Genomic DNA, 12,430 nt, shown 5'->3' on the forward strand with positions numbered 1-12,430 from the left:
TAAGCAAAACATATGTTTATTTTTATTATACACGTAATTTATTATAATTTAGTCAGTTTCTTCCAGTGCAAATTTTCGAATGTGTTAAGCATATTGACACTTCATAAGCCCTTGTATACAGTACTCTCTTAAATGTGCTGACATCATATAGTTTGAAAAACACATACAGTACATATGAATAAATAGATTTTTGAAGCTGTAAGCATTCTATATACAAAAATAGAATACATATTTATTTATAAAATAGAAGGCATGACATTCCAACTTGTGAAGAAAAAAAATATTCATAAAAACTAATAATAAACAGTTTACATAAATCTATGTGAAGCTGTACTGGTTTGTTTATCAAATTTTGCCTAAAATATGAATACAATCTTTACGTTTTTGAAGCTGAATATATTTTAGTGAATTACCCTTGAACTCAAGATTGCACATCTATATTTATATTTGCATATTTTACTTTCACATATAATAACATCTATTATTATAAATTTGTAGTTTTGGTGGTATCCTTTTTCTCTTCCACTTCAAACATTACTTTTTAGCCCTGCAAAAAAATGGGGGGGGAAAATGATGGTGAGATAAAATCAATAAATAAGTGTAGATTAGATTTCTGGATTAAATAAACATGGCAGTAAAAACAGAACCCCCCCCTCCCCCCAAATAAATACTACATTAACACCATATCACAATATATTTATAAATACAATACAAAGTATAGAGTAAATGAGTACTTTGGTATTAGGTAATACCATTTATATCTGAACAAACAATTGATATTATAACACATATACAGTGTTCGACAAACCTATACATTTGCTCGCCCCGGGCGAGTGGATTTAACATCGTGGCGAGCTCCTATTGGCCCAAGCAGCACACGTGTGGTACTAGGTGGCGAGTAGATTTTTTTTGTTTGGCGAGTAGATTTTTTGGTGATTTGTCGACCACTGCACATATATATATATATATATATATATATATATATATATATATATATATATATATATATATATATATATATATATATGTATATATGTAGAGATATCAGTACCGTATTAGCCGAGCTTCAATAATCAAAAAATAAATAGACGATACCGTTCTGTGGCTAACAAAATGCTTTTATTTGTGCAAGCTTTCGAGATACACTGATCTCTTCTTCCGGCGATGTTACAATGAATGAAGCAAGCAAAAGGTATACTTGAAAACAGTGTCTCATGGAATGTTATTACTCACAGATAACATTCCATAGTATACCCTTTGCTTGCTTCATTCATTGTAACATCGTCGGAAGAAGAGATCAGTGTATCTCGAAAGCTCGCACAATAAAAGCATTTCGTTAGCCACAGAACGGTATTGTCTATTTATTTTTTGATTATATATATATATATATATATATATATATAATGGTTTGTTCATTCAATCTGGCATTTTACAGTATTTAGATCCTCTGATCCCCTGGCTGCAATATTCCTGTGCTCTATTGACTTCAGATATCTTACCTCTTCTTCCTCATTTCAGTAAGAATTCTCCTGACTGATTTGGAGTCAGGATTCAGGCATATTTGTGTTCTTGACTTCTTCAATGTGACCCTGCAACAAAATGGAAATGCAATGTTTTTATAGCAGGTCGCTATCCTACACATTTGGGCACATATCCACATGTGGGGTATCACTGGCGGTTCCCATTGCTCTGTGCCATGTGATAATAACCCAAGAGCTGAGGGGTCTATGTGTCAAGGCAATTTTGGTGCCAAACTGGGGCATTTTTATCCTGCACCTATGTATCAAAGTTGTTTGGTCCAATTTTGCCCATTCTGCCCTAGTTTCAGACGTGGGAAATGTTAGTAGGAGGAGTTGGGGAGGAGTTTCATGGTGCACCAATTTATTATGAGATGTATCCCATTCTGCGTTTCTGTGTGCCATTCTTTTTCAATTTTATTTCCCATTGAAAAAAATGCCATATCTAAAGTGAAATAAGTCAGCAATTCTGCATTAGATGTAAGACACCATTCTGACATATGATGCAGCTCTGCTCCAAAATAAGGAGCGGTGTGTCTGAGAGAATAGTGATGAGGAGGCTGAACTCTTGCTATCAAATGGAGGCACATCATTTCCTGAATGTGCTAAGCCCAGAGACTATATAAGAGAATCTGCAGCATTGCCAACCTGGTTACATATCATCATCAGATTGGGGGTCCTGTTTTGGTTTTCCAGGTCTCATTTTTCCATAGAGATGCATTGCAATAACAAGCCTTAATGCTTGATTAGGGATTTCTCAGTTGCAAAACAAAGATTGGACCAAAATCTCATGATGATTGATTGGCAATACTGGATTTTTTGAGGGGGGGGGGGTTGCAATGATTGTGAATAAATAGGTATTGTGCCCTGGAGGCTAACACATTGGTAGAGTTGCCTGATTATAAAGCAGTAATATCCCTCACTCGTCTTTAATGAAAGAGGAGGTGGCACTGTAGTAGGTTACCCAAAATATGGCAAGGATACCAGTAAATATGTAGGTATATTTTTATTTACATAGCACCAAAAATGTGCACATCGCTTTACCAAAGAGACCATGAATTACAATAAAATAAGTGCAACAAACATAAAATCAGACAATGGGAAAGCAAATCCCTGCCCCAGAGAGCTTAAAATGTAAGTAGTATGTTAGAAGACTCAGACAGCAGATGAAGGAGTAAGAGAAGTATATGGCAGTGTCTGACCACGATGGTTGGTAGGTGTGACTGTGTGCGTGGGACAGAAGCCATGAGTTCAGTCTATTGAAATTCTTCATTCAGATGGGGTGTTTTTAGGTTTGACTTAAACGTACGAGAGAAGGTGGTTGGTGCACACCGAGTGTGACAGAGCTCCATAAGTAAGAGCCAGTGAGGGGGAAAAGGTTTAGGGAAGAAGGGGTGGCATGAGACGGCAAAAGCGCAACTGAAAACGTAGTTACAGTACTTACAGGATCTCAAATTTGTCACAGTAGGTAGTTGGTTTAAAGACTTCAAATGTTGCAAAAGATCTCAGATCAAACTTATCAGTGACTCCTCTGCACCGACAGCGCCCCCGCCCAAAGATTGACATCCCTGAATAATTTTTTTTAGAAAAAGAGCACACAATAAGAATTAGATGTATTCAAGAATGAAATGATAATTTTCCTGCAGTAAAGCTTAACTCACAGGTTAATCATATTAAAAAAAATAGGCCGTGCCTCAAAATGCACTCACTTTAAAGGACTCCATGTTTTTTCAATCCCTGCATCATAAGTAATTAGACAATTAATGGTTTATACTGTATCTCTATGTGCTCTGATGAACAGCGCGTTACTTTGCTAGCTATGTCCACAAATGTCAATTATATTATATAAATAATTTCCCTGAATTCATGCTAACAGAAAACAGAATACCAATGCACTTTATTTTTACCCCTTAGTTTGGAATTGAAAAGTAGTGTTCTTGGTGTATAAATGTTGGCCATCATGCAAAGCTGGATACCACTGAATGTTTTATGCAACATGTTAGTGAAAAAGTGAGAAATTAAAAAAAAAAAAAAAAAAAGGGGGGGGGGGCAATCGCTAATAAATGCAAACTGTTCTGTAGGAATAGAAGAAAACAAAGCAGAGGTTAACAATATATACATTGGTATTTCTGTTGCCATTAAATGATTTGTGTGGTGACAAATAATATGCTGCTATGATGAAGAATGAGCAGTCGCAGATTGAAAGGCCATTTGAAGAATCACATCTTTGTTTTGATTTCATTCTTATTTAAACTCAGCACTATGATATTCTGGGATGGACAACTATTGTGGACCCAAGCCCACTGTAGCATGTGAGTAAGGTTCATGTAGCATAAACTCGTCCCCTTTAAAAGCAAACAAAGTCCTTCTATTTTCTTTAAATTTATTGGGTGGGGTTAACAGAAATATGAAAGCACTTGCATGTAGTTTTTGTGGTAGAAAGTGGATCTTGTGAGGGGAAGGTAAAAAGGAATCCCTTTCCAAGGCCGTGTTCACGATGGCTGCTACGCGACGTGTGCGTCCGTCGCAATTTCAGGTTGTTCGGTGGGAGTGTTCAAACTGAAAACTCCACCGGTGGCAAAGTGCAGCGTTGACGCTGCTATATTTGCCGCTACAACCAAAAATGGGGCTGCAGTCGCGTCACGTGAGCTGGTTCAGCGAACAAGCTCCGTGACACGTTCGCCCCTGCCCCCAAACGACGCGACCCAACCGACTCCTGCAGCCTGAATACAGATCGCTGGGCTGCAGGAGCACGCGAGGAATGTGCGCACGGACGCTCGCGTCCATAGCAGCCACCCTGAACTCGGCCTAAGTCCCCAATGGCACTGACCGCGCTCATGCTTGAGAGTGGTGATGTCACCAACTCTTCAAACATGAGCGTTCTGCTGTCCTGCACTAATTTTAGAGCAGGAGCTATGAAGGGGTGTGTGTCTTACAATGCATAGTGACCCAGGCAGAGTTCCACCTCTCTCTGTTCAGCCCCCGCTTCCACCTCTCTGCTCAGCCAACCTGCTTCCACCTCTCTATGTTCAGCCCCCCCGCTTCCACCTCTCTCTGCTCAGTCCCACCGCTTCCACCTCTCTCTGCTCACCCCCCCCCCCCCCCCCGCTTCCACCTCTCTCTGCTCAGCCCCACCACTTCCACCTCTCTCTGCTCAGCCCCCCCCCCGCTTCCACCTCTCTCTGCTCAGCCCCCCCGCTTCACCTCTCTCTGCTCAGCCCCCCCGCTTCCACCTCTCTGCTCAGCCCCCCCGCTTCCACCTCTCTCTGCTCAGCTGCCCCCGCTTCCACCTCTCTCTGCTCAGACCCCCGCTTCCACCTATCTCTGCTCAGCCCCCCCCCGCTTCCACCTATCTCTGCTCATTCCCCCCCGCTTCCACCTCTCTCTGCTCAGCCCCCCCCCCCCCCCGCTTCTACCTCTCTCTGCTCAGCCCCCCCGCTTCCACCTCTCTCTGCTCAGCCCCCCCGCTTCCACCTCTCTCTGCTCAGCCCCCCCCCCCCGCTTCCACCTCTCTCTGCTCAGACCCCCACTTCCACCTATCTCTGCTCACCCCCCCGCTTCCACCTCTCTCTGCTCAGCCCCCCGCTTCCACCTCTCTGCTCAGCCCCCCCCGCTTCCACCTCTCTCTGCTCAGCCCCACCGCTTTCACCTCCACCTCTCTCTGCTCAGGCCCCCCGCTTCCACCTCTCTCTGCTCAGCCCCCCCCCCCCGCTTCCACCTCTCTCTGCTCAGCCCCCCCCCCCCCCCCGCTTCCACCTCTCTCTGCTCAGTCCTCCTGCTTCCACCTCTCTCTGCTCAGCCCCCCCCCGCTTCCACCTCTCTCTGCTCAGTCCTCCTGCTTCCACCTCTCTCTGCTCAGCCCCCCCCCCGCTTCCACCTCTCTCTGCTCAGCCCTCCCGCTTCCACCTCTCTCTGCTCAGCCCCCCCGCTTCCACCTCTCTCTGCTCAGTCCCACCACTTCCACCTCTCTCTGCTCAGCCCCCCGCTTCCACCTCTCTGCTCAGCCCCCCCCGCTTCCACCTCTCTCTGCTCAGGCCCCCCGCTTCCACCTCTCTCTGCTCAGCCCCCCCCCCCCCGCTTCCACCTCTCTCTGCTCAGCCCCCCCCCCCCCCCCGCTTCCACCTCTCTCTGCTCAGTCCTCCTGCTTCCACCTCTCTCTGCTCAGCCCCCCCCCGCTTCCACCTCTCTCTGCTCAGTCCTCCTGCTTCCACCTCTCTCTGCTCAGCCCCCCTCCCGCTTCCACCTCTCTCTGCTCAGCCCCCCCGCTTCCACCTCTCTCTGCTCAGTCCCACCACTTCCACCTCTCTCTGCTCAGTCCCACCACTTCCACCTCTCTGCTCAGTCCCACCACTTCCACCTCTCTCTGCTCAGTCCCACCACTTCCACCTCTCTCTGCTCAGCCCCCCCCACCCCCCGCTTCCACCTCTCTCTGCTCAGACTATACTGCCTCTCTATCCCCATTGGTCAGAGCAGGGTCATGTGACCCTGCTCTGCACTCGAAAGCCTCGTTGCCTTGTCTCCCCAAAGCTCCAAGCTTGGGAGAGCAGGTGCGCCGCATGAGCACGGACGGGAGGATCAAGAGTCAAACAGGTAACCTTGCCCAGCGCGGTCAGTGCCAGCGGGGACTCCGCCTAAGGGAGCAGTGGAAGATGCATCTACTCAATGTATCTGCTGATAAGTGAATTCACACTTTCCTTTCCAGACAGGAACAAGCCAATTGGGGCATACTAATAAACAGAGAAAGGCAGGGGGAGAGGGCTAAACCAACTCTGACTTTGAGCAATGAGAGGTTCCCAAGGCAACTGGGTGCTTGTGAAAAGGCTACACTGTAGCAACAATTTTGCAACTAAACAGCAGCATGGCTGCTTCAGAACAGGGAAACATGCCACTTTCACTGGGGAGAGCTGGCAGCCCGAGAGCAGAAAACATACACTGAAAATATACAATCCTGTTCCAGGACAATAACAATGTCCCTTATTTTTCTACCACTGAAGAATGTAATGCATAATGTATATATTTCTGTGTTTAAATCTTCAGTGGTAGAAAAATAAGGACATTGTTATCCATCCCACGGCATCATAGTACAGTCCTAACATTCTTGTAGTAGGAAAAAAAATAATAGTTAGATATATATCATTTTTGCTGCCTTCTACTTCTTATAGATTTGTTTGTGGTCTGGAAAAGTGATATACAACATCAACACTGTAAAGAAGCTCATGTTGGTACCAAGACAGCTATTACCGCCTGTATAAAATAGTTAACTAATGCTGATCTAATGCAGTTAAAAAAGCAACAGAATTTGAATGTTCTAATGTGTGCATTTTGAAATGCAAACATAGACAGGGTGTATGTATAAAAAATCTCCCTCCATGATAATACTAGGACAAAAACAGCATCAGATTTACCAAAGACATAAAGCCTCACTGCTTGCAATGCGATTTATTTTCTTGACTAAATCTGGTGCTATTTTTTGCACCATTATTAGCCTACTTTTGCCCTTAATCCCCTAATTTTCCCAATAGCATCTATTACAGCAGTAATAGGAATATTGTAAATACTGTATAACCCTGATACATCCCTTCTTTCTGACATCTTTGTTTTATTAGATAGTTGACTCTCTTACCTTGGACACAGGCATGAAGCAGGAGCAGTGAGCAGAAGATAACAATTCTTCTGTCCATAGTGATAATGTTTCCTGTACACTGGAATGCTTAGGAGGTTTCATAGAGTAAAAACATCCCGGTGTCTATATTTATATGCTATGACACCGCCCACGTCTTTAATATGACTGGACATACTTGCGTTGTAAGTGCAGAAAAAAAACCAGACACTTTAGGTGTAGGGGAAGTCCCAAATACTTTGATCCATGGGACTTTTCCATGTTGACACTTCCCATTTTCTAGAAAAGGCACGTATTATTAGAAATGGGGCAGCAGTTGTATTGCCTTTAAAAAAAAATAATGCAGGAAAGAATATCTGCAAAAACTTAAATATCTACTGGTATAACTGTTAAATGGATTATTAAAATCACTGTTTTGCATTCAAGAAGATAACTGTAATATTACTATTAATAGCTACAGGTCATAGCTTTGAATATGCTATTAATACTATAGACACAAGCAATCCATGCCCAGAATAACTAGTGGTGTAATGAGGTTTAGTATAAAACAATGTATATACTTGACTACTTTTATTAATTTGTATTTAATCATATAAGGTATTTAAAGGTGCCTCAAGACACACAACTCGCTTTTTTGCCTGCATCTGCACCAAATGTAAAAACGTGTTCAAGTAGCAATCCTTGGAGTTCTTGCCACCATGCCACCAGCGAGATCCCTTAGGCTCTTCTACCCAATACACAATTGCCCACTCTACTGTACAGTGTAAGACTGAGGAGTGGAGAATCCTGAGGAACAGGGCACTCTCCATGCAAGAGTACTATGGCAGGCTGGCAAGACCCAGCAGCACCTGGTGCCTGTGAGAACCATCTCTCTTCTCCATCACTGCAAACAGGAATAGATACTGAGCTACCTCAAAAAGCCCTTATAGAGTTTACATTAGCATTCATGTCTAAAACCGGAAATATGCGCTGTAAAATGGCAAACACTTCTGCAAAAAAATAAATGTTACAAATGTTTCAAGAAATTCGCAAAAGTGTTTGCAATATGCGCCCTTTTATGCAATGGCCTACATTGGTACTACAGTGTCAGACCCAATGAGTCATAGAGCCTGGGCCCACTTTCCGACAACACTAACATGTACTGTAGTGCCAAATTCATAGAGGTCACTGTTAGAAGGGCTCTACTGGAGGGTGGTCGCAGAGGTGTCTGTTTGAGGGGGCATGCTGGAGGCCAGTGAAAGGGAGGCCTCCTCTGGTAGGTCCCTCCACAGGCCTTTAGCAAGCCCCCCTATAACGTCTGGAGCTGCAGGTAAGCACACTCCCCCCCCCCCCAAACTGTTGTAGCCCTCCCAGGCTCATACCTTTACCCACAGGCCCATGTTTCTTCTCCCCCACCCACCCAGGAACATACATACCCTCCCAAAGCCCATGACTACCACCCCGCCAGCTCCATAGCTACCCACCAATCCCATATCTACCACTCCCAGGTTCATAGTTAACCCCCCCCCCCTCCCACGCCCATAACTCCCCTACCCCCCACCCTCAGGCCCAAAATGTATTAGCTGAATTATATTTTTTTTCCTGTAAGCAAGGGGACCAACTAGTTTATACTTAACCCAGGGTCCACCAGTGCCTTGAAGCGGTCCTGGGAACATGTGAACCAACGGAGCTGCAAGACATTTGCACAGCTCTAATAATCACTATATGCATTTATTTCTTGATCACCAAAAAAAATGCCAAAGTGCAAAATAAGTGTAAGTGAAATTAATGGTGTCAGAGTTTACTACAGTAGACTGCTAACTGAGCATTTCTAAACCCTCTTCTCAAGGCACACCAGTCAGGCCATGACTTGGGCTAAGTGGCTAATCACAGTCACAGTGAAAATACGTACTGTACATGCGTGTGCTTGATAATTAATTAATTGATTATTATTTCTAAAATCTGGTCATAGAAAAAGGTTGAGAAATTGTGTGCAAACATATAATCATTTAAACATCTCTGAAAAAAGTTGGTTAGCTTTTCTAATCATGCACTCTAATTAGCCTGCAGTAAGCAAATGGAGATCCAAAATAATTCCCACCCTGAATAAAATAATCTCTTCATTTTAAAATCCCATGTAAATAATCTAATTCATATAGTAAAGTGCTATCTATCTTAAACATTTTTTTTATTGGTATTATGTATTTACATGATAGACCAGGCTTCCTTTTTTATATTATTTTTTTTATTTTTGCAACAATTGATTTCTGTTTTAACATCAGGTATGTACAGTAGGTGTGTGCTCCAAATGAGGATTTTCATGATGTGTAAATTCTCTTTAATATTTTACCATAGATGCCAGATCATATAAAAAGTTATGATTTCTCTCAGCAATGTACGGTAGATTCAACAGCAGAGGGCAGCTGCAGCAAAACGAAATCTTCCAAGTTGTTCTGTAAATCAGATATTGCAAGCAAAATATATAAACCTCTTTACATTAATAATAATAGCATGTTCTTGTATAGCGCTGCAAGTTTTACGTGGCGCTGTACAGAGACATTTTTCAGGCACAGGTCCCTGCCCCATGGAGCTTACTATCTGTTTTTGGTGCCCGAGGCACAGGGAGATAAAGTGACTTGTCCAAGGTCACAAGGAGCCAACACCGGGAACTGAACCAGGTTCTTCTGCTTCAAGCTCCGTGCCAGAGTCAGTGTCTCACTGAGCCGCTTCTTGTCCCGGACTTAAGGACATTAATTATTATCCGACATAGACTGTAAAGTGTCTGTAGAACTGCAGGGTTATAGTGACCAGAAGACAGTAGGACAGGGATGTGTAGGGTGACCAGATGTCCCGGTTTAGCCGGGACAGTCCCGTTTTTTTATGATGTGTCCCGGTGGGCCGACATACCCAGAAATGTCCTGGTTTTTGCTGAGTGTCCCGGGTCTCACAGAGCAGGGGATGCTGGTGGGGAGGAGAGCAGCTGATTGGCGCAGCAGCAGCAGATGCTGGTGTCGGGGAGCAGAGCAGAGAGAGGATTGGCCTGACAGAGAAGGGTGGGGCCGGGGTTAGCAGCAGAGTAGCCTGTCAGTAAGCACCGGAAGCAGTGAGTACTACCTCTGCTACCAGGGCCAAAGATGGACTCCTCCCTGCTCCTGTGACAGGTAGAGTCTGGAGAGACAGAGTTGAGAGAGACACAAACATACAGACCTGGGGAGAGAGATATACACACATACACACATAGACACACATCTGGGCAGAGAGATACACACACAGATCTGGGGGGAGAGATACACACACAGATCTGGGGAGAGAGATACACACACACACAGACCTGGGGGGAGAGAGAGATATATACACACACACACACACACCTGGGGGAAGAGAGATACACACACACAGACCTGGGGGGAGAGAGATACTCACATACACACACAGACCTGGGGGGAGAGATACACACACACACACACACAGAACTGGGGGGAGAGAAACACACAGACCTGGGGGGAGAGAGAGATACACACACACACGCACAGACCTGGGGAGAGAGATACACACACACACACACACAGACCTGGGGGGAAAGAGATATATATACAAACAGACTGGGGGGAGTGAGGGAGTCTGTGTGTCTGTGTGAAATAGTTGAGGAGAGAGGAAAAAGATGTGGAGGGGGGAGAGAGAAATTAATAAAATGGTATAAATGGCGACACTATTGGACAAATACCATTTATAATATTTATTTTTATGCGATGTACTAAGCCGCTAAGGTAATGAAGCTGCTTTAATGTATTTTTTTTAATAGTGTGTGGGAGCAGGGGGTCTCATGAGCTGAACCGCTTTGATTTCTGGCTCAGGGACCCCCTGCTTCCCGAGTTACAGTATGGGGCATCAGACGCCAGTGTCGCCGCCATTTTTAAAGCGTCCGTGTCACATGACCCGGGACATTTAAATAATGGAGGACATACCGGCACCCCCATAACAGGCCTGTAGGTTCAGCGGTTCAGCTCAGGAGACCCCCTGCTCATGTACATGTAGCCCTTTTTCTACACTCTAAAGAGACTTCGGACACTGCACACACCTGTGGCTCCAGGAGATCTGAGCCTCCGCTTGCTGGGAGCCTGGGGTAACACTTATTAGCGCAGCGCCTCCACTTACCCAGGATCCCCGTTATGTAAGATTCCCCTGGGCAAGAAACATAACAACACATATGTGTGCAACCAGTTTTACTGTAACGCAATAGTAACCTTATCACTTTATCATTGGCATCAACACATAACACATAACCTTATACTATATGCTTATCGCTTATACACTAACTCAGCTAGCTGGTAATGTCTTTATAATGTTAGTGGCTCAGCCACGCGCCTAATGAGTATGTCATGCCCCGTCACCGCGTGCCCCACACACCGTGTCCTTGTACAAGTAGACAAGATTGCTCCGTGTACTTAGCCCTTTGGCCACTTCACTAGAGTCCCCAAAGAGTTACGGCTAAGGCGGGATCAGCGCCTGTTGACCGGTCTTGGTGCACTTGCTGTAATTACCTTCCGGTCACGGCGGTGACCGGTAACAACTTCGAAAAGGGTCAGACGAATCCACAGCCTGCCTCCGGTGTCGCAATGTTCAGCTGTCTGGTCCCAAACGGCTCGCAATCACCTTGCTCCACACACTGGTCCCTAACTGTCATACAGTAAGGGGAATGTTCTCTACCACTATAGGGCGTCCCTGCAGCACAGCAACCTACTGTGACTCAGGGGATACTCCTAAGGGCCTGTGGGGATAGCTGTCCTATGCAGGCGGGTCACGGACCCCCTGCACTCACACTACCTCCTCCAGCACCTTCCGGATCTCCTCTGCCTAGCGTGGTCTCTCCCCCACGCTTCCCTTTCCTTCTCCCGTAATCCTAGCCTTCTGATTGCCTCCTAACATCAGATGACTGTCCCAGAGCTCATGGGAGTTGTAGTCCACCGACGGAGCCTTTCCCTTATTGGTCCATCGTTCGCGCGCTTACATTGCGCATGCGCGACCTCTCCGTTCTGTCAGTGCCCCCTGTAAGGTTGTGCAATAACATGGCGGCGCCCTATACTGTCGGGCCGCCGCGGAACCTGCACTACTCCCTCCGGGCACACACTGCATCCACATGAGGTATTTAACACATCCCTACATACACTATGATCAAAATCAATAGTCATAATGCACGATCGTCTATAAGAGCCGTGCATGGAGATGCAGCGTCTCCATGCTGCTCACACAGGCTGCTTTTTTTTAATCGGCTGTCGCGCTTTAGATTTTTAAGCACGATAGCAGGAGAAAAGAA

At 45.2% G+C, this 12,430-nt stretch overlaps 1 protein-coding gene across 2 annotated transcripts; it reads right to left on the reverse strand.

Moving 5' to 3' along the window:
• Positions 1-7,280, reverse strand: LOC142499027 (C-X-C motif chemokine 11-like). Of its 2 annotated transcripts, none has more exons than XM_075607786.1 (4): positions 7,141-7,280; positions 2,962-3,085; positions 1,500-1,589; positions 1-547 (listed from the first exon to the last, which is right to left on the reverse strand). In XM_075607786.1, the coding sequence occupies exons 1-4, from the start codon at positions 7,196-7,198 to the stop codon at positions 535-537; spliced, it is 285 nt and encodes a 94-aa protein (XP_075463901.1). In that variant the 5' UTR covers positions 7,199-7,280; the 3' UTR covers positions 1-534. The 2 variants fall into 2 exon arrangements, with proteins under 2 accessions (XP_075463901.1, XP_075463911.1); XM_075607796.1 differs by lacking the exon at positions 7,141-7,280 and adding an exon at positions 4,454-4,541.
• Between the last annotated feature and the right edge of the window lie 5,150 nt (positions 7,281-12,430).

The sequence above is a fragment of the Ascaphus truei genome, chromosome 1, assembly GCF_040206685.1.
Source record: "Ascaphus truei isolate aAscTru1 chromosome 1, aAscTru1.hap1, whole genome shotgun sequence".
Lineage (NCBI taxonomy): Eukaryota > Metazoa > Chordata > Amphibia > Anura > Ascaphidae > Ascaphus > Ascaphus truei.